The sequence below is a fragment of the Anguilla anguilla genome, chromosome 2 (assembly GCF_013347855.1).
Source record: "Anguilla anguilla isolate fAngAng1 chromosome 2, fAngAng1.pri, whole genome shotgun sequence".
NCBI classification, from domain to species: Eukaryota; Metazoa; Chordata; class Actinopteri; order Anguilliformes; family Anguillidae; genus Anguilla; species Anguilla anguilla.
This window is the reverse complement of record NC_049202.1, coordinates 39174299-39202166: the sequence shown is the minus strand read 5'-3', so window position 1 is coordinate 39202166 and position 27868 is coordinate 39174299. Positions and strand designations below refer to the sequence as shown.

Here is a 27868-nt window from a genome sequence, read left to right as displayed (position 1 = left end):
CATTGCCTGTTGTGCATGAGCAACTTAGTTCTGTAGGTTACCTGCAATGTGTGCTGTCTTTTAACCTTCACAATGACAGAAAGGAAGAAACCACTAGCAACACATCATACAGGAGCAATATGCCTGTCTGCAATCTTCTCGATTGGCAGAGGACATTGTATAAATGGGCACAGGGCAATAAATATGATTGGGCATTCTGAATTTGAAGAATAGAAAAATGGGAGAGGGAATAAAAAGCATTATTCTTAATTGTTCTGTATCTCTTGCACGGTCTTAAACAACATTGTTAGTGAAGTGAAGTTAATGCATGTGGATGCATCTTGAAGTAATGTGTTTCTGTCTCTCCTCTTCTGTTTCTGTCTTCTTTTGCTCTTCTTTCATCTGCTTCAGCAAGGTTATCCTGAGGCAGACTTTTATGGGAACAAGGGAGCGGGCGGGTGCCAGCAGCCATGCCTTCATCGATCTCGTTTAAAGGGATGTAGTGACTTGAATGTGTGAATTCATCTCCTCATTAACTGTTGCCTGGAATTTAATTAAGAAGATGACCAGGCTTAATGTCAATTACATCTTAAAAAGGCCAAAAGCACCCATTTGGGGTGGGGTGGGATGGGGGAAATTGAAGAACACGGGGCTGGAACTGGACTGCCTCAGCGCCGACAATTCCCAGTTTAACTACTTCACAGTTTTTCTCCTGTAACCGTCAGCTTAGCTTTCTGTCAAGTCTTCGTCTCTTGTTCCTCACTTTGGGATATGGGTATGCTCGTGTGGAGCATTTTCTCATTTTCTCCTTGTTGCGTTCTATAAGCAATGTCAAAATAAGAACAAAAGCTTGTTACCCTAGGGGTGAGATGATAATGCTCTGATTTCAGATTGGTTATGGGCATCAAACCACATCAGCCTCAACAAGATCCATCCCAAGTGAAAAAATGTACAACAAGCTACAAAATAAATGCACAGAAATTTGAAGACTTTTCAACAGAGCTTTAATCCAAACCAAAGATGCGGGTGTCCTTATGAGACCGTACAGAGCTGCTGCTGCTCTTGTATCGTTTTACACTGAACAGCAAAGATCTGTGCCTCAGAAAGGCTAAACATGCCTGCAGTGTGGCCTGTAACAATGAACCCAGGCCCACCTCCCCTCCAACCTGGAGAAATGCACTTAGAATGTTAGGGCATTAGCAGTCACTGTCCAGATCAGCTGTGGAGGGGTGGGAGGCGGAGCCCTAAAGAATTACCCAGTCTCATTCCTTCAGTTTCCATCAGTCAGTCAATTCTGGAGAGTATGCTTCATTGTAAGCTTTGACCTTTGTGTGCTGTGTTGGTCAAAGCAGTGTAGTTCTGTGGCCTGTGTCATGGTCAGAGCAGTGGTCAGTCCCTAAGGGCAGTGAGAGTTGATAAAAACTCACAGAATCTAACTAGGACACACTTCCTTATTGTGAAGGAAGCAGAGATGAAACCATGTCATAAACCATGGAAAACAGACCAAAATATCAAATTGTGTGAACAGCATTTATCTTGCAATATATTGTGTGCAAGTGTGTTTATCTTCATGAGTACACTGTAGATGTGCGCACGTGTAGCTGAGAATCATGAAGTGGGTAAACAGGAGTACTGTAAAACCTATCATTAATCCAGGGGAGATTAGCCTGCATTGTTCATGCTCCCAGCACTGTGATTTTCACATGGATTGGGGAGGGATTGTTGGGGGGGGGGGGGGGGGGGGGGGCACCGCTTAGAGCCAGGTTCAGCAGCTGGATGGCTGGCAGTGCAGGAGCAAGGCAGGGTGCAGAGTCAGGGCAAAGGCCCTCCTTTCACTGCTACGTGATCGTGGGCTGGATTCCCAATGCATCATGGGAATAGCCCTCCCACACCTATTTCCTAATTTGTCTTTTCTCTCTCTCTCTGTTTGTGTCAGTGTTTTGTCTGCTCAACTGAGGGTACACAGCACAGCACTGCATTTCACTTTCGTCATGAAAGGCTTGAATCAGTCTGCAGTTAGCAAGTACGACAATCATCCTTTTAATATGTTAATTTGTTAAAGATGAGCATGATTGGAACTAAAACAGCTGGGTCAGGTAGAAGGTTAGCTTAGTGCGTGAATAATTTGCTTTATTTCCGAAATGTAACTTATTTTTTATCATTTTGATAGTATAATGTCATAATAATCTTTCTAGAACAATAGGGGGCAGGTGTATTTCTCTGTAGCAAGAAAGGTATTAGTTTAAGTTCATATAGCTAATCTTCCCTTTGCAACAGAAGACATTGGGACACTGATGTATTTTTTTATGGTGTATAGGCTCATGTATGTGGCATTATGTTTTCATCGGTTTTCTTCAAAGACTGAATGATAGAAGTGACACTTCTGACTCTTCTTCTCGGCTTTAATGCCTGCCCATAGGTATAGCTGGGTGTATGGTACTTCATTACTGCTCCTGAATTGTGAGGAAGTGAGTGACTCAAGCCAATTGGCTGTCATATTTCCCTATTCTATGTAGCTTTTACCTCATTCTTTTTTTACATTCATCGGCTAACTTGGCACCCGCTATGCAAAACTGTTCTAAAGTAGTTCCCACTTAATATCACCATTCTCGATGTTTTAAAGAGTCATGTACCAAATCAGTAAATGTGTGAAGGGGGAAGCGGTCACAGCCAGTACTGACTTAAAGATAAGATGGTTGTGTTACTAGTTTTACTGAGGTATCTGCTATCCCACTCACTTGTACTGTACAATATATAGGTGCAAGTAGGGTTGTCACATGAAATGAAATAAGCCAAATCACCATGGTGAATGGTTTTACCAAAAGAGAGAGAGAAAAAGTAATTACTCAGTAATTAATGTTGCAGCCTGTTCCAAACACAGCTTTCTTGTAATAACTTTCTATGCAATTACATGTAGAACCAGTAGGTGGTGTTCCTACTCTCTGTCTTCTTGGTGCCATAGTGACAAGACATTTAAAACTGTTATCATCAGCCTTTATGTTATTCATTGGGTGATTTCTTCACCATATACTTTCACTGTTTTTTGCCTTTCATTGAATTAAAAAAAAAAACAAAACACTTTTTTGTTAAATAAATGAATTAAAATAACTATATTTGAAAAAAAACTAAACAAAAAAAGTAGGCCTATGAGTCTAAACATTAGAGTGTTGCTAGCACATTGTGGGCTGCTGCCTATTAGCACCCTGTTTCAGGTGTTGTCCTTGAGGTTCTGTGCGAGGAATTCAAGCACTTTGTCGGGTTTCTGGAAACACCAAACAAGGGTGAGAACGTTTCCAGCTCTACTGAACACCCACTCTGATGGAGTGCTCCTTGTGCAAATGCACATGTACTTCCTCACTTGTTTTTCCAACAATGGAAAGATTTTCACAGTTTTCACAACATCTAAACAAGATGAAAAGAAGCTGAGTGTTATAATTGAATGATAAAGTGAAAAGATTCACTGAATCTTTATTGTCTGGCATTTTTGAAATCGACATTAGCTGTCTTTGTACCACCATTAGAAATATGAATAAATGACTTCTGGTTCAAAGCCACTGGCTAGCATTCAGAGCTCCATTCAGAACTCTGTCACACACTCCCTAGTGCCAACCAATTGGCTACAACTGCTGTCAAGAAGAGTGAGAGGCATACCCAGAACAGGAAGTCTATTTTAGGAGATGGAAGCAGGCTGCATTTTAGTGGTTCTTCATTATATAATTGAAAATTGAAATTGAAAATACACACCTGACTATTTTTCATAGGCAATATTTACATAAAACATAACTGAAAAATGGTGTAACATTTAAAAAATACATCATCATGGTGATGAAAATGTGTGGCTTTGAACAATGGCGTATGACGGTTATGAGGTGATTGTGACAGCACTAGTTGCAAGTTGCAGTTGGAGCTCTAGCCTGTTTGCAAACTGTACTCTTAAGAGGGAGAACATGAGTGATGATATCCAGTGCATAGTTATGGCATACACTTTATATTTCCAGCAAACTGTCATTTCTATAGTCATTGTGAAAATATAAATATTTAAATTTTTGATTTGTATACATATTACCATTCTGCAGAAGACTCAAATACACAGGATCAAAATAAAGCACCAGTTATACATTATTTGCAAATTACTGTACCTGGTACACATCAAACTAGTGACGACACATTGTAATTTTCAGGGGGAGAATATCTTCACACGGGCGAAGGTAGGAGATGATTCACATCAGCAGGTCTAAATGATTACAACAAAGTTTTATTTTTCTTAATAGAAACCAGGATGGCTATCGCAATATCTTGTAAAACGGGGAGAACAATAGAGTGAGAGCGCCACTTAATTAAATTCCACATCTCGTTTTTCTTCCCCGTTTTAATTCGAATACCTTTCAGAATTCTCATGGTATATTGAGGGGCAGGACAGAATAAATTAGAACAGCTATTGTTCAATAGCTCATAAGTCCTCCCATTCTCAGCTCTCTGAATAAGCCAGTTTGAAGTGCTCTATTTATATTCCCAATATTGTGGATGTGCACAAACTTCGTTTTTTGGAATGTGTGTGATAAAAATGTCAGATTTCCATTTTGCAGGAATAAACAAAGGTTTCATCCTTCAGCTGGCCTGATTTGTGCTGAAGCACAAAGTGATGTTATTCTGGCTCGACTTTGATGCGCAGCAGTAGGAAGGTCAGAACTCTGTGTAGGCCCCTTGTCACTTCATTTCAAGGTATCTTGGGCACGCTCTATGGACGGGGGGAGGGGCTTAATGCAGGAAGATCATTAAAGAATGGTGACAAATAATGCCTGAAAGGTGTACGGCGAGAGGGGCTATCTATGTGCTACATATTTTAACAAATGCATAAAAATACATTCATAAAAACAATACATGATGAATTAATAACTGAATAGCCTTGGGCACATCAGAACAGGAACTTCCTGCGAGTTGATGTTTTGTGAATCGTGACTGTATAACTCCCAAAAGCCCTTCAGTGAATCCCCTTCTACTCAGTGCTATGACTGTGCCTCTCCATATGCCCCCACTGCCTCTGCACACACCTCTACCCTGAGGGCAGGTAGGGCATCTCATTATGGTAGTTGTAGTCAGGGCAGACCTTCTGGACCAGGCGGTAGTCCGTGCTGTAGAAGGAGATATAGATGCAGATGACCTTGAAGGGCTTGGAGCAGATCCAGGAGACGTGGCTCTGAGTCTGCTCCTGGAAGCAGGTCTTGGACGGGTCGTAGTTGCAGAGTGAGGTCTTCTTGTTGCGGTCCACCTTCTCGTAGTCCACCCGACAGTTGAAGATCTTGGAGTCCTTGGGGTAGACCACGCTCTGCCTCTCCAGGTCAAACTCCACGGCCTTGACGGGCGGCACCAGGCTGACAGAGATGTTGCCTTGACCGGTGGAGTTGTGGCGGAAGTACACACTGAAGGTGCCATTGCCATGGTCCACTATCTTGCCCGTGATCAGCAGGTTGAGCCGCACTGTCTTGATGTTGGAGTAGAAGTCCCCCCAGCCAAACATCTTCTTGAACTTGCCCGTCTTGACGATGGGGCGTCGCTTGACCCTCAAGGGGCTGGCGTCTGGCCGCAGGTCGCTGCCCAGCATCTCCCAGAACTCCTGCTTGGAGAAGGGCACCGGGGATCGGTAGGGCAGCTCCAGTGCTGTGGTGTTGGCCGCCCGGCTCTTGGTATGCAGCATCCAGCGGCCCAGGGGTGAGAGGCTCTGCCCTCTCAGGACACCGACTGTCTTAGCCTGCTCACTGGAGGGGACCTTGTGTCCCAAGGAGGGTTCTTCCTGTCCAAGAGCGAGCTGGGATAATGCCATATAAGGGAGTAGGAAGGGAGACAGAGAGGGAGAGAAAATTAGTTTATATGTGAAAGTTTACACTGACCCCATATCTATTTTCTTTTCTTTGGTAGAAGGGAGAAAGGTAATGATAGTGAAGTTCTGAATTAGACGAAAATTCACTATTATTACTTTTTCATATGTATAGTGATTAGTTCACAATTTATATAATTCATATTGAATAAATTGTGAACTGATAACTATACATTTGAAGTTGTTTACCCTTGGCCTTGTTGAATTTCAAGATAAAATTAAAATGAAAAAAATACAGTTCACAATAAGCTGCTATCAAGAAACCACTACAGGCCACTAGTGTATTATTCTCCATATAGGCATGCATACACTGTAGGCATAGGATAAACTGTAAACAACTGTAAATTTATATATATACACATGCTGTTCTCCATAGAAATGCACACATTCAAACAAACATACAAACTGTTTACATATGACTGGCACAATGAATACCCTCACAGACCTGAACTACGCTATTTGTGGATGAAATACTCTACGTATCTGTACTGTACATCTACACTTGAGTTCGGAATAATTATTACTCTGATATAGGAGTATGATGACCAAAACTTGCATTTAATTAATTTCTGTTAAAACACCCCAATCAGACAAAGCAAGGAGTTGTTAGATCCTACCAGACAGTGAGACTTACATAAACATTTCTCACCCAGCTCAGTCTTGTCTTTATTCAAGTGTGTGGGAAATGGGAATTGATTTGATGGTGCTGATTTGTTAACGGGCTTCTCTTCGCTACTGGCATCAGCAGTGCAGTAATTAAGAACAAAGGAATAAAGAGGCCTATTGATTTAAAATATGTACAGATATATCAATTTTGGGCCATAGAATGCCATACATCAGGACTGCGATAACAAGTGCACAGTTATCTCTACTGGATACAGCTAATTCCTTTGTCTGCAAAGATGCCTTGCAATAGTATGCTCTGTAGGATGCTTCTCTACCTCAGCACAGTACAGCATACCTGGAATGCCTGTCTTCTAATTTTGGAATATAGACAGCCAAGATGGGCTTTTGTGACCCTACATTTTCAGAAATTATTTACTTCTTAGATGTTAAAATATGGTGCTGCGTTAAAAAAATAAAAATCAGTTCCTTTTATGTGCTTTGTGAAAGATGACAACATCGTACAACAGAGAGGTTTTTTAACTTCTCTGCCTTAGTCGATTCAACCATGCTATTTTGTTTTGCAACAATCCCTTCCTGCACCCTGTGAGCCAGAGTGCTTAAAGGGAGCTGGTCAGGGAAAAGCAGAATGTTATTCGTGCGCTTTACCACTGATCCGGGAGCGGAGAAAAGCACCATGTAATGATGTGCAGCTTGCAGCGAAGTATTGAACAACCGCACAATGTGGGCAGACACAACAGCAAGACGACTAGTAATTATGAAACGTGTTTTGATGCTTTAATGGGGTATTCCTGGGTCAATACAACAAGTGTGATTTGTGCCTAAAGGTAAATAACATTAGCTGGAAATATTGACTGATAGTCTTGTTGAATGTTGCTGTGGATAATGTCCCCTACTAAACAGATAAATATTTTTTAGTGTAATGATACTTTAGTATAATGGCTGAGGGTAAATCTAAAATGTGTTAGGGTGAGACTGCACAGCGTTCAAACGTGTATGTTCCTTTTGATCATGGTGGTGCTGTTGGCTCACGCCATTAGCTCAGGCACAAGCCTGTGATGGGTTGTGTCATATACACTTTCACAGTCAAGTCAGAGAGGGGTTTCCAAGACTCTTTCTGCTTGCCGTAACTCATTTGCATTTCAGTGTGAACAGTCTCAGGGTGTCTAAGAGGCAGGAAGAGCAGCAGAAGCAGTTAACAGGAAGTTGAATGTGCTACATTCATGCCAATGCAACAAAGCACAGCAAACTGACTGTAAATGTATAGAGATCACAGGTGTTCAGCACCCCAAATTAAATTATTGTTCTTTTAAAATGATTTTTCACATTGACCTTACAATGATAGCACCTAAATGACACACCTAATTGAATTACAGGAGCTTGTTATAACAATTCATATAAAGCAAGTAATTATTTGTACAAACATGTGCATGGATATTAAACTAAACTGGACCACATTGATAATCATAAGCTGACAAGCTCAGAAACTGCTGCGTTTCCTCTGGCCTTTAATTGAAATCTTCTCCCCTGGTATGACATCAATTCTTAATTAAAGGCTCAAGTTCTTTGCATCTTTTGAGAAGTGTTCACAGCTTTTTTTTTTTCTTTTTTCCCAGAGACAGACATAATGTGCTCATGGTGGGCGATTTCTTGTTTTATTAGGTGATTAAAACTGGAGAATTGCTGCCCTTTGACTAATTATTCCATTGGACGTTGGGGTGAAAAAAGGTAATTTCACAAGAAACAAGCTGTTTAACTTTAATGAATAATTTATGTTGCATTGAAGGGGCTTGCGGGAGGCCACGCTGCCCTGTGGAGCCACACGCTTAGTGAGTCAGGTCTTGTCTGGTTTAAGTTCTGGCTCAGTTCAGGCCTCAGATCTCTCTTCATCCACTGTACTGTACTTCGACATGCTTAAGTGAGCTCTAGATGACCTCCCAGCATTGCAAAGAAAGCAGTAGAGAAGCAGAATGAATTTGGGGGTGCCCTTGTATGTACAGTGCCTTGCGAAACGTTTCACATCCCATTGACTATTTCAAATTTTCCTGTGTGGCAAATCAATTAAAATTTAAATGGAATTTCTGTCCTACATGTGCAACTCTCTACTGTCAAAAATGACATAGGGTATTTTGATGTCTTGAGAATTATATATTTAAAAAAACACCTCAAAGGGACATAATTTATGTGTTTTCCCACCTTTGTATTCACAACTTCAAATTGGGCCAGGTGTATTTATTTTCTTGAGATCACGCTAAATATTATAAAAAGGTCAACATATGCTAATTTCAAATCCACCTGTACTCAACTGCATGATTGCAGAATAAGTATCACCTACTTTGTGATGTCTCATCTGAAACGGCAGATCAGATGCCTGTGGAGATGAGGTTGTTAGGAGACAAAAACCTGGAGAAGGTTATTTAAAAAATCAACCATGTTTTTGAACATTCCTTGGAGCATCATTTACAAAATCGAAATAATATAGCAGATGCATTTTTGCTGGTGGATATTTTTGGTACTAAAAAATGTGTCTTTCATTTTTGAAGAAAATGCTATTATTCTTTGCATCCTAATTCATTAAATGTATTGTGTTGGTGAAGGGGGGGAAATGTTTAAATGCATTAAAAGTTTAAGGTGTAACAGAACACAATGTGAAAAAGTTCAAGGGGAATGAATATTTTCGCAAGACACTGTATTTGTATACTAAAAAACGCACTGGAGGAACCCTACTCCAGGTGTTGTTGACACGAGGAAATAGAAATGGCACTGCACTGATCTCACTGGTGTCGGCAAATAAAAATCTTCATATCCATGCAATAAGCATGTGTTTACTCTCTGTGGATTGGACTAGAAATCTTATGTGCTGTGTATTTGTATTTGCTGGTAATATTGCTCCACTAGAAAACTGACAATAAACTGAGGAGGAAACAATGTGTATCTAATTTTTTTTTTTTTTGCACTTGCAGGTTTTTTGTTGTGGTGTGACAATGCTAACCCCAGACATGGACCTGATGTAGAACCAGGGATGACTGTATGGTATCCAGCGAGAGGATGCCTCAATGTTAAAATTGCTCATCAAACCCTCTTTTCAGAGATAGGGCCCAGAAGTCCTTATTTGTGATGATCTTCCCTGCTTCAGAGCAAGCCTGAGGACAGAACAAAACGGCCAAGGAGTTATGAGAGGCCACATGTGCCCAGTGTCTGCTTCGGTTCACACAGATTCAAGAGCCTGCTGAAGACAAGATGTCCCATTTAATGGAGAGGAAGGTATGCACTACTGTCTGAAAACATGGTAATAAACTAGCTATCTTCCTAAAGACAATCAAGGGACATTTACAATGGAAACAGTCCATCGCATTTTGGCAAGTTTTACATATTAAGAACATTGCTTCCTTGGATTGGTTTTGCTTAGTCTATTAAGGCAAATTATACCTCTAATAACTTAGAAATTAGTAAATACTTGTGACCAGTCTGTACGATAGATGTGACTATCTCTGATCCTTTGTGGTTAGATGACACTGGCTGACAATGACTATGGAAATGATAAAAAGCTGGCAAATCCACTTTTTTCTCATATTTGAGAGAAGAATCAAATATGAGCACCTATGCGCATGCCAAACCACACAAATAGCACAGGACTGAAAACTATGTCATTGTTACTGCCTGTCAACTCAACCAGCTGTAACTATTGTATGAGCCAAGAACATATGCATATCACTTTTATGCATATGTTCCCAAGCAGATCGGGAGAACACAATTCAGCAGAAAGGACAGGACCGTAATGAACCAGCAGCAGCATACAATCTAGCCAGTAGAGGTACCAGGGCCAATTACCTCCAGGGCCATGTAGGGGTGGGTGACGTGTCACAAGACCCCATGGAGACAGCTTTGAGAGGGTGAGAAGTGCCGTACCTGGACTCTCACATTCTGGAATAATCTCACAATCTGGCGAGCTGAGCAGCTGAGGTCACCGGGAGCCCAGGGAGAACATAGCTCTGATGGCGAAATGGGATGTGTCCGCGCACACCGTACACAGATTTATGCTCTGAACAAAGCCTGCCTGTATCCCATTAGACACTTCTTTCTGCCATCTCTCATTGCTGGAGCTCATGCTTTTCTTTGCTCGCCACAGGTGTCTCATGAAATGGTTATCCTTGGGATGGCCTGCATTGTTCCTGAAAAGGCACAGTCACGCTGTTCCCTCTGCATCAAAACTAGCAGACCTACAATATATTCAGGCCTCATTATTGTTCCAATGGTATAGCATAGTGTTTAGGGTGCTAGGAACAGAAAGTACTGCTGCTCTCATTGATAAAATTAATTAAATCCTGGTGGATACTTTTAGAAAAGTTAAAGGAAGGGATAGCGTGTGAGGATGCCAATATGGGACAATCCAGGAATTTTGGTGAGCTCAATCTCAAAAGCCCTTCTTAGCCACGTCCATGTGGTCTTCTCACCAAAATGTAATATACAATATTTTTTTTCCCGTTCAGTCTCATAAAAAGAAAAAAGAGGGAATGTCACACATAATATCGCTAATAACGTTATTTTCTGAAGAGACTTTGCTTTTATGACAGTTCTGAAGAAGGTAATGCAGGTTTGCGTCGCCTCCTCTTTGTCATGATCTCACAGACACTCACTTCACAGGACAACAACACCATTAAAATAGTGATTTATCTTCAGTCCTAATGAAGATTACTTACACCATGGTCTGGGCGAATAGTCGATTTTGGTTGGAAAGCATAAATTAAAACCATTTAATGCACAAGCAGTTCGGGTCAAGTATAATCACCATTCTGAATTCATACGCTGCCTGGCCAGCTAACCAACATATGTAACCATAGCAACATGCTGAAACAGTACCTAGCCTAGTATTTTAGTCATTAGTGCCAGCAAACAGTTCACATTTTCAGGACAAATTGCTCCAAAATATTGACAAACCCTCCTTATATTTTAATCTTTGGCAAATGACTACGGTACAAGCAGAATAATCTACTCCAAGGTGTGTGTTAAAGGGTTTGCCTCGGTCTTCACCTCTGTGTCATGCGTTAAATAAAACCCCTTAACACACACACACACTTGGATTATTTCTAACATAATTGTGTGAGACAAGGGGATGTTTTAGTGTGGGTTTTCAGGGGCTTTCACTTGTGCCTTGAGAGATGAGAAATTGGAGGTATCACGGTGGACTAGGCCACTGACCACGAAGATAGTACTGGGTTTCCCAGAAGGATGAGTCAAAGACTGTCTGTCAGAGCCAAGTACAGCAAATGAGCAATATACTGTACCTACCACTCTTTTAAACCCTTTGGCAGTCCATCTACTAAGTGGGTGTTAAAGATCACTGTGATCAATATTAGAATTACTATTGATTTACTTAGCTGATACAAGAGCAACTTGCAAGGATAAAGTGCTTATTCAGCTAGGGGCTTACTGTGACAGTTCAAAGCCTCAGTCAAACCATACCAGTTGTTAAGTGCATCTTGTTCACATGTGAAGGGCCCAATCACTCATTCATCTCCAATCATTTCATATTAACGCAGTACATTCTATATGAGGAGTGGGGTGCTATAAATGAATTTTTAAGCTGAATGATCATGAGGAGCAATGCTTTTTTCAGTCAGTCTAGCTGTGACATATTGATTTATTGAAGATTGTATGTGATATTATTTCACTGCATTGTTCTACACAATTCCTTCCAAGAGGATTATTATTTCATTCTTTATGTAAAGACCACTGCATTTTACTGATTTCAAGCAAATTTTTCATTATTTAACCTGCTTCCCTCAGTTTTAGTAATCCCATAGTTCAACACTGACAAAAAAAGTTTCACCAGATAAATCTAAAATTTTTACTTCAATTTGTTACACCTACATTTTCTCAATTTAAAATGTTTAGGTTTATTTGAATGTAACAAACTGAAGTAAAAAATTTTGTTTTATTTAATGAAGCATTTTTTCAGTGTAGTACTCTAGGAGTTAAAACAAATCTATATTCTGCATATTCACACTTTTTTATATTTATAAATATGCTTCTCTCAATACAGTATGTGTACTTCATAGCTGAGAATACAACGCTTGTTCTTCACCTGAAAAGAATAAACTGTACACTCTGTATAGTGAATGGAATATATATATATATATATATATATATATATATATATATATATACACACATTGAGCTCCATAATTTTTGGGACAAATTTTCCTATTACAGCTTCCTTTCTATACATGGTTCCCCCATTTCAGGGCACCATAATGTTTGGGACAAAATGGCTTCAATGGTGTTTCTGATGAGTCAGGTGTCTTCAATTGCATTTAAATTAGTGCCGGTATAATCGATTTCAGTACCTAGTCATGATTCTAGGCTTTTGATTGCCTTTGGAATCTGTTACGGGTGTTTGTCAACATATGGAAGCCATTATGAGGCTGAGAAAAATAACCAGTCAGAGACATAGACCAAATCTTAGGCTTACCAAAATGAACTGTTTGAAACATAATTAATAAGAAAGAGAGCACTGGTGAGATCAGCAATTGCAAAGAGCCTGGAAGGCTGAGGAAGATCTCTACAGTTGATGACTGGTCAAATCTCAAACACCTGACTAACATATCAGAAACACCCTTTAGGAGGCAGGTATGGATGTGTCCACAGAAGATTTCACAAACAAAACTGCAGAGGCTACACTGCAAGATGCAAACCACTAATTAGCTGCAACAACAGGGAGGCCAGGTTACAGTTGGCTAAGAAAGCCTGCATAATTTTGGAAAAAGGTCTTCTAGACAGATGACATCAAGGTGACAAGAGTGTGGAGGCCAAAAGGAAATGCACAAAGATCCAAAGCACTCCCCATCCCTGAAAAATGGTGGTGGGGGGTGTTATGGTTTAGCATGTACGGTTGCCACAGGTATTAGTTCACTTGTCTTCATTGATGATGTAACAGCTGTCAGCAGCAGCAGAATTAATTTTAAAGTTTACAGAAGCATCTTATCTGCTCAAAGTTCAACCGAATGCCTACAACTCTTTGGATGGCGCTTCATCTTACAACCAGTCAGTGATTCAAAGCATACTGCAAACACAATAAAAGCAGATTTTCAAAGCCAAAAACTGGACAATTCTTGACTGACAAGTCTTCTATCCAAACTGAATACAACTGAACATGCATTTTATCTGCTGAAGAGAAAACTCAAGACAACAAGCCCCTGAAACAAGCAGGAGCTGAAGATGGCTGCAGTACAGGTCCAGCAGAGCACCACCAGAGAAGACACTCAGCACCTTGTGATGTCCATGGGTCACAAACTCCAAGCAGTCATTGCTTGCAAACATAGCCGGCCCGTCCATTTGGCCATACAGGCAACCGTCTAAGGCCCTGGTGTGGTTAAGGGGCCTCAGGGTGGTGTTTTATTTATTATTTATCATTTATATTATTCATTATTTTGGGGCTCATTTTCAAGATCTCACCAAGGGTCCAAGACTCATGGGTCAGCTCTGCTTGCAAAGGATATATGACTAGTACAAAACATGACTAATTTCATTTACATAACATTAATATATCCCAAGCATTATGATGCCCAGAAATGGGGAGGCTGCGTATAAAAAGTGCTGTCATTTCACATAGCGAAACTAAAATTAAAAGAAATACCCTTAAATAAAATCTGAGAATGTGCACTTTAACCACATATGAATAGTTTAGATTACAAACCTAAATTTGTAGAACTGAGCCAAATCAATAAAAAATATGTCTTTGTCCCAAACATTATGGAGCGCACTATATATATATATATATATATATATATATATATATCCATCCATCCATTATCTATACCTGCTTATTCCTGATCAGGGTCGCAGGGGTTGCTGGAGCCTATCTCAGCGTATATTGGTCAAGAAGCAGGAATACACCCTGGACAGGTCACCAATCTATTGCAGGAGGGCACACATACACCATTCAATCACACACTCATACCAACGGGCAATTTAGAGTCTCCAATTAGCCTACCTGCAGGTCTTTGGACCTTTGGACTGAGGGAGGGAACTGGAGTACCCAGAGGAAGCCCATGTGGACACGGGGAGAACATGCAAACTCCACACAGAAAGGGCCAGGTTGGGATTCGAACCCAGACGTTCTTGTTGTGAGGTGACAGTGCTACATATGCACTATATATATATATATATATATATATATATATATATATATATATATATAGTATACCACATGATTCAGTAGCTTATAGAACCTCCTTTAGCTGCAATAACAGGAAATAAAGATTCAATTGTGTATGAGTTTACTGCTCTCTAACATGGCATCATAGGAATTATGTCCCACTCTACAGTACAAAACCGCATCAGCTCACTGATGTTTGAGGGAATTTGTTTATGCACAGCTATCTCATGGTCCTGAAACAACATCTCAATGGGGTTAAGGGCTGGACTGCAACTTGGCCATTTCAAACCCAATTCTTTTTCAGCCATTCAGTCATACATTTACTGGTGTGCTTAGGATGACTGTACTGTTGCATTATCTACTTTACGGAAAGCTTTAGCTATTGGACAATGTTTGCAAATGGCTTTATACCCCTACCCAGACTGATGAACAGCAACAATTACTTCCCTGAGATAATCACAGATATCTTTTGGCCTTGGCACGCTGTTAACAAAAACTTGCTCCAGGCCATATGGTCAAGGTTTCTGCTTTTCAATACAGGTGGTAACACTTTCTGATGGTCCATGTAGAATGTGCACTTGATTAACAGCACTTGCTTCTAATTATCTATGATCTCATTTTCAAATTATCTATGGAACTGCTTCCATAATAGTATGGAAGCATATGGAAGCAGTAAGGGTACTTTTTCTACACAAGACTTCTGTGTGTTGGCTTATTTTTGTTTGAATAAATAATGAGGACAACATCAGGGTTAGTTTTCCCCTAATATGTAAAACCGTCTAATTGAAAAAGGGCTTTCTTCTTCACTTCACTGCACATATACACACTCCCTGGCCACTTTATTGGGTTCACATTCTAATGAATGCAGACAGCCTGCTCCAGCAAACAGCATATCTTGTGGCTGCAACGTCATATATAAAGCATGCAGACAAGGTGAAGAGGTTTAGTTGCTGTTTGACCAAACATTAAAATGGGTGATCTAAGCGTGATCTCCATGACTTTGACCATGGTATGATATGACATGGTGGTTCTAGCATATCAGAAACAGCTGCCCCCCTGGGATTTTCATGCAGTACAGAGAATGGTGCGATAAACAAGAAACATCTAGTGAGAAGCGGTTGTTGGCAAAAACACCTTCTTAATGAAGTTCAGAGGAGAGCGGGCAGATTCGTTCAAGCTCAGGGAAAGGCCGCAAATGCTTAAATAACAGCTGTTTGTTATTTACAGTGGTGTGCTGACGAGCATCTCTGAAAGTGTCAGATGGGTTGCAGCAGCAGGAGACCATGGAAAGTTCCACTGCTGTCAGCTAAAAACAGACAGATGAGCTTGCAGTGGGCACGTGATCACCAAAACTGGATGACTGGAAATCGGAAAAACATCGCCTGGTCTGACTAATCTCGATTTCTGCTGGACACACAGATGGTAATGTCAGAATTTTATGTAAACAGTATGAATCCATGGATCCATCCTGCCTTGTGTCAACATCGCAGGCTGGCAGAGGTGTACTGGTGTGGGTAAAGTTTTATTGGAACAAATTAGACTCCTCAATACCAATTAAGAGTCATCTGAATGCCACAGCATACCTAAACATTGTCGCTAAGCATGTGCATCCTAGTCCCTAATAAAGTGGCCACTGCGTGTGTGTGTGTGTTATGTATATGTATATATATATATATATATATAATTTGCATCAAAATGTTTTTAAATGTATTTTTTGTTTACAATTAGAAAAGTAAAATTATTAATATTAATGTGAGCTAATTAAGGAAAGAACAGTCATTTTTTAAATACTTCCAAATGGAATATAAAAAACATCCACCAAGGGACAGTGGCACAACTTGTGAGCAACAACATAAGAAGTTGCAGTCGTTTTAGTGAAATATGCTAAATTCATAATTTGGGTCCGGTCTTTTGAAGGTGGGCCAAAATACAGTCCCTTCACAATAAGCCCCCCTTTTTGGGCAAACTAGAACATTTTTGCACAGGGATACTGAATAATAATACATGTTAATCAACACTTTTAGTTCCTTTGGAAATTATCATTATCACCTCAGTGGTAATAGTATTGTGAAAATATTCTGCTGCCACTTTCCAAGTGGTGTTCAAAATGCTCTATTCCAAGTTTCATCAATGCAAACCTGCCCATGAGGTAGCAATAGCAACACCAAAAAAATTCACAGAAATGTAAATGAAGCAGGATGTTTTGCTAGCGAAACCTGTGGAACGGATTTTATACATTGACATAATTATGCCTGTGCTTGTGTCTACCTTGGCCATTCTTCATTCCGAATCAATCCTTACTGTACTGTAGATGTGCATGTTTTAATTGCTCATGGTATTGCACTGAGCTGCCGATTTTGTTGTATACCATTTTAATATCGCAACTGCTGCTTCCTATAATGATGTGCTTTGTTTTACAGACACACTTATTTTCAATGCAGTGCTTCATTTGGATGATGATGTGCTTGTGTAGAATTAAAACTTTTTCTGGTTCTGGCCTTCGGAAATAATCAAAGCTGGCTCTTTTCAATCGCTGAAGATGACTTGTGCAGAAGGTAAGACATTCATTCAAAAACACCCCCAATTAAACTGCAAAATCTATTCTCCTAGTGCATTCACCTTTAAAAGTTTTTTTCAATAAATAGTTCAAACAAATATTTTTATTCCTTGACCTATTGTGTATTTCCAGTGATTTTTAAAATGATTTATTATTTTTATTTTTGCTTGGGGCACTATTTATTCTAAAAGCTAAAATATTTCAATATAGGTGTGCAGCACAAGTTGGTAAACTGACTCATCTACCATTTACCGATTTAATAATACAGAACCACACAAGCCAGATATGAAAAATGAGTCAGTTCACCATCTTATTCAGAGCAATATGTAGAACAAAACACTTGTCTTTCTAAATCAAACTGTAAATATTTAAAATCACTCTAGCAGCTTCACTAACCTTCGTTGCAAAACGTTATTTCTGTTTGTAATACTTTTTGTTAAAATGTTTAATAATGAGCACCGGACTCATAAGTCAAAACTACCTAGTAATACAAACTTGGATAGTTTATTACTAGCTAATATTAATCTATTATTGTTTTGCTGTATTGCCCATGACTCTATAATTTAATAGTTTATTGGGTCGCAGTACAGCTCAGCTTCCATGGGTACAGTAAATACAAAGGAACATTAATGAGCAAACCGCATGTAAAATAAGCGCATCATTACCTCGTGCATAACTTCGTCTAAAGGCCAAGGGTAGATGAAATTATTTCCCTTTCAGCCGGACACTGACAATATCACATGTCCAAAATAGTTAGTCTGTAGATCTGAAAAGATGACAGCTATGTACAGAAAGGTTTTCTTTGCTACTTATATTTTTACCATTCAATAGAACTGCGGTAAAGCACATTGTATTGTTTCAATTTCATAGATTGCTTGTGGAAAAAGCAATCTTTCTAAAAGTTTTGCAAAGTAGTCTATATGTTTATATATATAGGGCGTTTGCCCCATAGAGATGTAATGTAAACATGCACACGTTTATGAAGCATTCATCGTATAACAATATTTCCAGCAAATGTAATTATTTTAACAGACGTTTTATTTCATAGCCCATAACCCGTTTTCATAACCTTATATTATATTCCATGCTCCTCGTGTAGAATGTGCTACCAGTTGTGCAAAAACTATAATTTTACACTTATGAAAAGATACTCGCAAATATTAACGGCCCAGATAAACAGTTATTATTATTATTATTATTATTGTTATTATTCTTTTTTTCTTTATTTACAAAAAAATACAACATCTGTTAACTTTTACTTTTTCAAAACTATAACCATGTCAAATTGTTTTGGCTAAGTAAACAGTATCACTATCTTTCCAGAAATCTATATAAACTCGTATTTTTTATTATTACCGTTGTGAAAGACACATCTGTTTAGGCAATGAAAATTGAGTCACTCACCCGACGGTGCGCAACTGCATTCATAGCCCTTTATTAATCGAAGCGTTGATTCGGAACCTAGCTAGTTAATCAGTTTTAATATTGATCACACCTTATTAAAAAAATAATAACTTGGAAGAAAGGCAACAGTGTGTCTTCAACAAACAAATGTATACAATGTAATGAAGATTTACATTCGACTTCATTTCCCAAATTACAGCTTATTGCAATGTTGTTTAAATGCACAATTCTTTAAGATGTAAACGAGGTCTTAACACCAGACCGTACACAAAACGTGACAACTAGTTCTAGAAATAGTTCTAAGAGTTTAATTAAACATTTGAAACTATGCAAAATAGAGACGATTAGCAACTGCATACAGGCATAAATACGTAGCATTGGCTGCAGTTGATTCTTTAAACATAACTATCTCAGAATCTATCAGTTAAGGGCACACGCGGGCACATCCGATCCTACTGGTTGTCAATTTTGGCTACTTACTGTGTGTTGGCATTTTGTGAAATTCGCCCACTTGATTTAGCAAGAAAATTGACACACTAAACATAAACCGCACATAAACAACTCGCCGTTAGGTGTCTATCTTAACATCTCGAAGAATAAGAAACGAACTTCTTTTAGATCCGCATGCTGACGACGTTTTAAACTTGCTACCGCGAAACTACAGTACACACCCAGCGTAAGAGCAGTGAATGGCATATTCGTTTTGTTGCAAGCAGGTGCACGAGTACTCGCCCAAAATGTAAACTATATACGGCAGTTATTTGTAAACATGTCCATTAAAAACGAGTCAATTTATGCCTGGTGCCAGTAAATATAATTTAAAATTATGAAATATGTGATAATGTGACCCATCCCCTTATACCTTACCAAGCAAGTCGTCCCATTCAGAAGCAATAATAAGAAGCCCCGGTTGGAACGCATCTTCACTGCGCGCAGTCCGCTCCTCAGCTCCCGTTGTCGCTAAAACCAGATTTCATTTAGGGCGACACAATTCCACTCGTACTGTCTACCCCAAGCCCACAACCCGGTCCCATGTCCAATGAAAGCAAAACAGGGGCAATGAATATCTAAAAAATCTTAGTTCCAGCTTTCAACAGAACCAGATGAACACTGAAAATCCATACGGAGCCTTTACGTGAAATACAAACAAAAAACATCCACTTTAGTTTTCCCATATATATTTCCCCTTTATAGTATGCAAGATACTGAATGTGACAAAATTTGAAGTTCAAATAAATCCTCTCTCAAATGGTGACACTTTCGCTCCACGCAGGGCACACGTGAAGCGCAGGGTCCCTGTAACTGTGCATTTCAGCGCGTGCACACTGAGAAGACTCGCGTCTTGCCTTCACGTTTAAACAACTCCACTCTATGTTACAGACACACTCTATCTCTCAATCTCTCCCTCCCTCCCTCTCTCCCTCCAGTGTCCCTGTGCAGCACCGACCTTATGATTACACACATCTGACGCTCGCCTGAACACCAAAAACCTGCGCCTTTTGCACAAATAGTGTTAGCTTCACGTCAGTAACTGCTGTGATTGTGTATTATGTTATAAATAGGCGTTACAAACATAATATAACGAATTGAAATATGATGAGTGCAAACATTTGACTGGGGATAGCAAACGCAATAAAAAACGTCGGTAGTCGGTAGAGCATTATGAGACTTGTCATGTCACCCATGGCAATCAGATTTTAGACCCTTACCACTGGTTCGTTCTTCGAATGAAGTAGTAAAACATCCTTACGGTACCTCTGGTACCATGTTTTATCGTGTATTATTGCCCGTGTGAAAGGAAGATCATTTTACAACCCAACCAACAACTGAAACAATAAATGGGGAATATTTATTCTTTCAGCATGTCATCCTTGAATTCGTTTATTTTGTCATCCCGTCAAAAATCTATTAACTGAACATGTAGAGACTATGAATTCATGACCTGTGCCCTTAGGCTATATGTTTTAACAACCAACTTTCGCAGTGCTTTCAACTGCAATATTGGTTTTCAAGCATTCTCCGATGAACAGAAGGGAAAACGTACATGACAATCCGATTCTTGTGGTACATTCTACTGCCCCCTAGAGCAAATTTTTGTTAGATTTTCAATTTTGAGTTTGGAAGACTGATGTAATCATAGCGTGTGTATCATATCTTTAAAATCTTTAGCAGGGTCAGGGACCTGCACTCTAATGCTTTTCCATCCTGACAATACTGATTTGTTACATTAAAATATATAATAGCTCTATTTTAATTTATTTAGCATTTAATCATTTTATTTACAAAATAGAGTACTATTCAGGAATAAGCTTATATGGACCAGGTTTCAAATTCTCCTGCCATTGCAGTCAATGGAATTGGGCTATATACCAGGAAATGGGGGGATGTCAACCATCACAAGCATGGAACAGGTTAAGACTCTGGGATACAATTTAAAAATATATAATTCTGACTGTTCACATCCAAGGTCTGCAGTTCCTAAAAGATGTATCATTCAAACATGTTATTCATTTCTTTAAAGTCTGTTTATAGCAGTCCAGGAGACAACAAAGGGAGTATTTGCTCAATTAGAGAACCTCTCTCTTCCGCTATTACCCATCACTGCCGACGGGTATAATGTATTACATCTGGATTACATAATTAGATTACAAAAACAAACTAACTGTAATCAGCCCAGGATACATATACGCACAATCTGATTGCAGTTACCTTTCAAATAATTACATAATTACATTTTTGATCATTTCAACATACAGTGTACACAGATGTAGACACACACCACAGGCACATATGCAAACACACACAAGCACACCACATGTACATATACACACACACCACATGCACACCTTTGCAGGAGGATAAACAGGAAGTGTGTGTGTGTGTATGTATTGTAGCCACACAAAAGGGGAAACCAAAGTCTTGTCAGAAAAATACAAATTAATGTAACCCTAATACATCTATTCTAGAATATGTTTGGCAACATATTAAATGACATCTTTTGAGTAATCCAATAGAATATACAACCATTTACATTTTTAGCCATCCAATTTGTAATCAATACCAGATTACATTTTTCAAGTAATCTGCCCAAAACTATTCTACTACTAACTAATTTTGCACATATTTATTTACCTATACAGTCTATTAATTTGACACTATTCTGTCATTTGACTGTTCTTTATCATTTATAGCACACCCATACTCTAAATAGTAATATAATTATTTGAGTTGCACTCTTGTGCTGTTCGCTGATTTATCTTGAGTGCTTCTAAGAATATCTACAGTATGTGTGACATAATTTATTTGATTACCATAGGGAAGCTATGACTGCAGGGTGAAAATAATCAGTTTAATTGTAATCATTTTCCAAAGCAGATATCTAAAGCTGTCTTGCGTGAGTGTGAGTATACTGCCACCTAGTGTTTAGCGTTATGTAGACATTCTGATTCAAAAAGACTTGGGTTACATTCATTCATAATTAAATCTGCTCTGCACCACAAAATAATTTTAAAAGTATGTTATTTTGAAATATTTTTTTTGTCAAGACACAGAGTCTTTTGTCAAGACATTGCTTTTTTATTTACTCTTATAATTCTTTTGAATATTAGAATTTGTAATTAAATACAAACACTTTTTACCTGGCCACATATTTAAAAGTGGCCACTCCACTGTGACTGTTGTGTTTGCAATCGGAGGAGAAATCTTCACTTGTCAAGAATGATGTCATTCCGATGTATCCTCATTCTCTTGCTGCATTTGACACTCCCAGATCCTTCTCTCATTGTTTGCTGTGAATTGCATAGTTTGGCCAGGAAAGAATCAAATGACATTTTGCGGAAGAATACACCTCATGCTCACACTGCAGGGATCACCACAGCCTCTGTTGGCGATTTAGGAGAGCTTGCAGATAGAGTATGACTTTGCAGACCTATCAACCAGTGGATGTCACTAGTGCATGACGAGTTGCTGTCATTCCAACCGACTAAAATCCTCTCATCATCCATCCATTATTTCCTTATTCTGGTCGTAGGGGGTATCCCAGCATTCACTGGTCAAGAGGAATACACACTGGACAGGTCGGCAATATATTGCGGGGCACACACACCATTCACTCACACACTCATACATTTAGAGTCTCCAATTAGCCTATCTGCATGTCTTTGGACTGTGGTAGGAAACCCATGCACACATGGGGAGAACATTCAAACTCCACACAGAAAGGCCCAGGCCGGGCCTCGAACCCAGGACCAGATTACAGTGCTACTCACTATGCCACCATGCCACCCACCCTCTCATCATCTGAGTAAAAAGATTTTAAAAAATAGTTATCTTTTTACTTTTTACACATTTTTTACCTTTTAATTTCCACTACTACAGTCAATTTATAAATTATATTGTTTAACTGTTTTTCACCAACAAAATAATTAATATTTAAATTTTAACGTTTACTTTGACGAATTCATCCACTGCCAACTCCATTTGCTACCAGGAAACCAAGATACAACTTAAATAACTTATAATTTGAACATGTGTCAAAGAAATAAACATTTTGCAATAACAGACATCAGTAAAAATACATATAACCACAAGCAGCAATAAAGGAGCACAAGCTCACAGGAACAACAATGAAAAAACAAACAAACAAACAAAAGAACATCTTCAGACATTTCACACATGGATATAACTGTAAATACATATGAAGTCAAATGGTTTCATTCAGCAGTTAAAAATATACATGGTGTATGTATAAGTTTTTTTGCTTGGCTTTTTAAAAATAGAATTTAACATTCAAGCATTGAAAATGTAACAACTGAATAGCACCACCACGTGGCCAAATCAGTGATTTGTTTGTGTGGACTTATTTCACGGCCACCTATACACATACACAGTTTCATGAGTTTTTAAGAATCCATTTGCAATGTATAGCCATTTATCCAACTATTTGAAGAAATTATTTGAAGAAGAATTATTGTAATACAGTATTTATACAGTCATTGACTTATGCTAGCCATGTTGTTTTATTAAAAACAAAACATTTTGATAACTAAATTTACAACTTAACTTTTACATTTGAATCTTAATTTACAACAACACAATAGCTTTTCAAAACAGATAAATTGATTTGTATGGTTCTTTTAATGGTTTTGAGAGCATGAAGCTTTTATTTAATGCATTTTCCAAATCACAAAATTCTATTACAGGTAGGCAAAGTGTATTTATTTCATGATCACTTGATCCCTTTTTAGGTGCACTGCTTTATTTGTGTTGGGATGATTATCAATTAAGTCATTGTGGATTTTCACACTGTCAATTAAATATTAAACAAAGACAAGCAATTTTCTATAAATGTAATAAGATACTATTAACAATATCTTTTTACAATTAAGAGAAAGTTATTTAGACAACTGTGCAAGTAATTATAGATATTTGACTTTTGGCACAGGTTTTAAAACATTCACATGTAGGTGAAAGACATTGCAGCTGTTTCCATGGATTTCTGTACTATCCTGGTTTCGGCTACTTTTCCATCTTGTCTGGCCTCACTTACCGGTTTATTAAGCAATGGAAAAGTCTGAAATGAGTCATTGTCATGAACACTGTATAACTGTCAGACTGGCATTTATAAAATCCCTGGGAACTTCCATCACTCTGATGATGGTTTAAAAAAAAAAAAACCATATCTCAGTTCCATTTTATGTCGATGTCGCTTATTAAAATGAACTGTTTCCTGGGTATTTTCAATTATAGAATGAAAAGCCACTGTAATGCCATCTGCCTCCCTCTATGCATCTTCTGAATGCGTTCTCTTCTTCCATATACACTTCTCCCCCTTCTTGACAGGTGCACTTTGAACTGAGCCAAATGTTTGAAAAAAGCAGTCCATTAATCTTTTTATGTTTGTACAAAGATAATTTACGTCTATTAAAAAGTTACAGACTATATATATTCACCTAACAGCCTGCTTGTTTTTTGTCTAATTATCTTAATTCATTTTTTCAAAGGTTGTAGTTGTCCAATTATTTTTGGTCCCCAAAAATGCAGGAACTGTTTTTTTTAAAAAGTAATCACCTAATATGGACGTAAATACCCTCAAATTGAACTTACGTGTTACTGTTTTGTTCCAGTGTTTTCTTTCCTGATTCTGTCTCCGGGTGTCCAATTTGGCTTTGTTTGTATTTTGATGAGTGGGAATTTTGCTGCTTGCTCTTCCTCTTCAGTAAGATGAGTTTTTGGTGCCATCTATTGACAGCTTTGAAGCTTCTGTTCTCAACCTGTTGGAATACATTTGCATTTTAGCAGTTCATACACAATTAGACAAAAAACAATCATCACATGAAATTGCATTGTAAAAGAAGTGCAATGTTTTTACATACGAGAAGGATGCAACTGACATAGTACCACTTCCTAAATAACTCAAAAACAACAACAACAAAAATCACTTTAGAACAACAATCTTACTAGGTTGCATCACTATGAGCACAAGATTATACTGCTGATGATAACAAAGTAAAAATATATCAGTCAATATGAACTCAGCAGACATCTTTAGTATTAATTCTGAATAATTATTCAAAGTGACCTTTACCTTGCTGAGGGGGAAGAGAAAAGCTTTTATTGACATTTTATTTGATCTTAGTTTGGTGGATATCAGAAATCCAATCTCTTTCCAAACCTAAAAAGTGAGCAGGAGCAAAGACAGCTCCAAGAAAAGTGGAGTACTTGAAGTTCAATGGAAATGCCGCCTGTCTGATATTTAAGGTATTCTTAAGGGACATATATTAATATAACCTCAAGCCTCATTACTCAACTGAATGGAGCAGTATGTGAAGTACCAGGGAGATGAAGGGGAAATACAAGCCAGAGAGCCTAAGGAAGGGCTATATGTGCCAAAAAGCAAACCATTGGTGGCAGCCTTGTCTTGCCAAATAAATTGTGAAAAGGCTTGAAAGAAAAGTCTTAATTTCCTCAGTATGCTTAAAACACACATCCAGCAACTGTAAAAATAGCCACCTCCCAAAAAAAAATGAATAATAAAAAAATAAAAAAAATAAAATAAATGAAAATTCACAAGCACGTTTGTGTATAAGTGGAGGGAGGGAGCGCCCTTCTGCTCCTGCTGATGTAAAAGATGCGAATATAGATTAAGTTAATTATATTTTTGCAAACATTATGTCACCACTCTGAACAGTGTAAATGATCAATGTTTAACTTTTTAGACTTGTTACTTGTGAGCTTTTGAAAACATCCAAAAATGTGTTATATGCAACTTTGCACTGCTACTGACACTTAAGAGGTTCTGATTGGCATTCACTAAAATGTATTTTGACTTTTAAAATATATAATGCTGCTTTCTCCACTGCCATGTGTCATTAATATCTCTTAAGATTTCACACTTGCAAATTTATGGGGCCGATTTTTAAACTGTCTCCACAGGGTGATCAGCTGCTGTTTAAGAATGCCTGAGGCTGCCTTACATTAAACATGGCATCATCAAAGCCTTGATCTAGTTACGGCCCATGATAGAAGAGTAAGGAAAGAAAGGCCTTGTTGAAAGAACACGATGGGCTTGAATTTCTCCCCTTTGTGGTGGAAACCTTTGTTGGGCCAGGAAGACAGCAACAATACAGCCATCTTCCTTGTCAAGTTTGAGGTCAGCAGTTTTGGGATGGGTGTGTGTCATATACAGTATGGTCATGTAGATAATGTGAGGGGTAATTATAAACCATGCTGCTGTAAGTGATGAAATTTTCCCTCAGGCATAAAAGTAAGACTAGCTTTGTGGTACTAATGTGTTTTAGTGTGGTGGCATGTAAGAGATTTCATGAAATGCCCAAAATTGGTGTAGGTACTATGTTCTGCCAGTCGTTTACACTGGCAGTTGTTTAATCATAAGAATGTTCTCCACAGGAAAGCACTTTGATTGTCTCAAAACAGTACTCATTTAATAGCTCCACTCTTCTGGGATTCATCAGACCTTGCCTTTCAAATGCACTTTAATGTTTTACAAGTTCTGAAATCAAATCTATTTTTGTTTACCTTCAACCTGGATAAAATAAAATTTTTAAATTTAAAAAAAAAAAAAACGAACTACACTGATGAAGACACACAAGTGCCATGGCCGAGGCTTTAGACTGTATATTTTTGTCAGAAAATAAAATGGAATGACGTGGAAAAGAGTTTACAGTAACTCAGAATCAGGCCAAGTGTTCCAAGTAGTCAGTGCTCTCTGCTGGTTGGCTGGCATGATTGATGTTGTGCTGTGGCAGAATTGGTACTAAAGTCCAACAGAAAGGCTGAAAAACTGACAGAAGCAATGAGCAGTTGGGAGGGGGAGGGGCTGGGGGGTGGGGGGGGGGGGGGGGGGTGCACTGTGTTAAGGGAAAGGAGAGAAGTAAAGAGGTATACATCTTACAGCTCATGCACTGGTGTCCCAAGGAAGCCATGCTTCATTAATTCCTAATAAACCTTCCTTCTTTCCGTTTCATTTCCTTTCTTCCTCTTGCCATAAAGAAACATGTAACCCCAGTACTGTGAACCTTCATAAGCTTTTTCCCATGGCTCAGGTTGCTTTCTTAAGTAGTCACATACGCTAGTGTTCGTTGATTAAAACTGCATTTTTAAAAATCAAGAGCTAAGTCCTACTTCCCACTTAAAAGTCATCTCCTGTTCTTTTTTAAGCCTGAATTTCTCAGTGAAAGTTGTCTGGCCAGCTTGGTAATTGCTTCTTAGAAGGACAAAGGGCGAAGATTTTGACACATTTTCCATTGCACCATGTCCAGATAATGAGAGAGCATACATGCACCTTCATGTGTGTTCTGATTGGCGGAGTGACATCAGCATGGATCGCTTCAGTAAGTCAGCCTTGTTCTATTATCAGATTTCATTTCAGATCCTCATCCCTTTAATAGATGGCCCAGGCTGCTCAATTTCAGCATACATAAAGCACACAGAAATCACATTCAGGTCTTTGCTGCTGTATCATAAGGCATATGCTGCGTCAGCTGTCTGTATGTAAGGGGAACTTGATAATGGGGTTTAAGAAATCTGCTACTTTCAATTGCGGTTTTGCTTCAGTATTATCCAGCTGTCATGTAGAGGAGGATCGCCCAGATTTTAAATACACTTTTATTTGTAGGCCTGTTACCTATTACCTGTAGCCACGAGGATTTGTGAAAATGTTTACATTTACAAGTTCCGACACATAAAAAGCATGATGATTTGTTAACATAAAAGATGTCTCCACCAAAAAGTGATGTTTTATGGTGTAAGG

At 38.6% G+C, this 27868-nt stretch overlaps 1 protein-coding gene across 1 annotated transcript; it reads right to left on the bottom strand.

Moving 5' to 3' along the window:
* Positions 1 to 3948: 3948 nt before the first annotated feature.
* On the bottom strand, positions 3949 to 19995 carry LOC118219780 (neurexophilin-1). Its single transcript, XM_035403189.1, has 2 exons — positions 19465 to 19995; positions 3949 to 5785 (listed from the first exon to the last, which is right to left on the bottom strand). Exons 1-2 carry the CDS (start codon positions 19516 to 19518, stop codon positions 5033 to 5035), a joined length of 807 nt encoding a protein of 268 aa, XP_035259080.1. The 5' UTR covers positions 19519 to 19995; the 3' UTR covers positions 3949 to 5032.
* Positions 19996 to 27868: the final 7873 nt, after the last annotated feature.

What these genes read in the sequence shown, in the direction of transcription:
- LOC118219780 (XM_035403189.1), bottom strand. Translation starts at nt 19,518, where the DNA reads ATGCGTTCCAACCGGGGCTTCTTATTATTGCTTCTGAATGGGACGACT. An exon ending in TGAATGGGACGACTTGCTTG is followed by an intron (nt 5,786 to 19,464) that starts GTAAGGTATAAG and finishes GCATTATCCCAG; the next exon opens with CTCGCTCTTGGACAGGAAGA.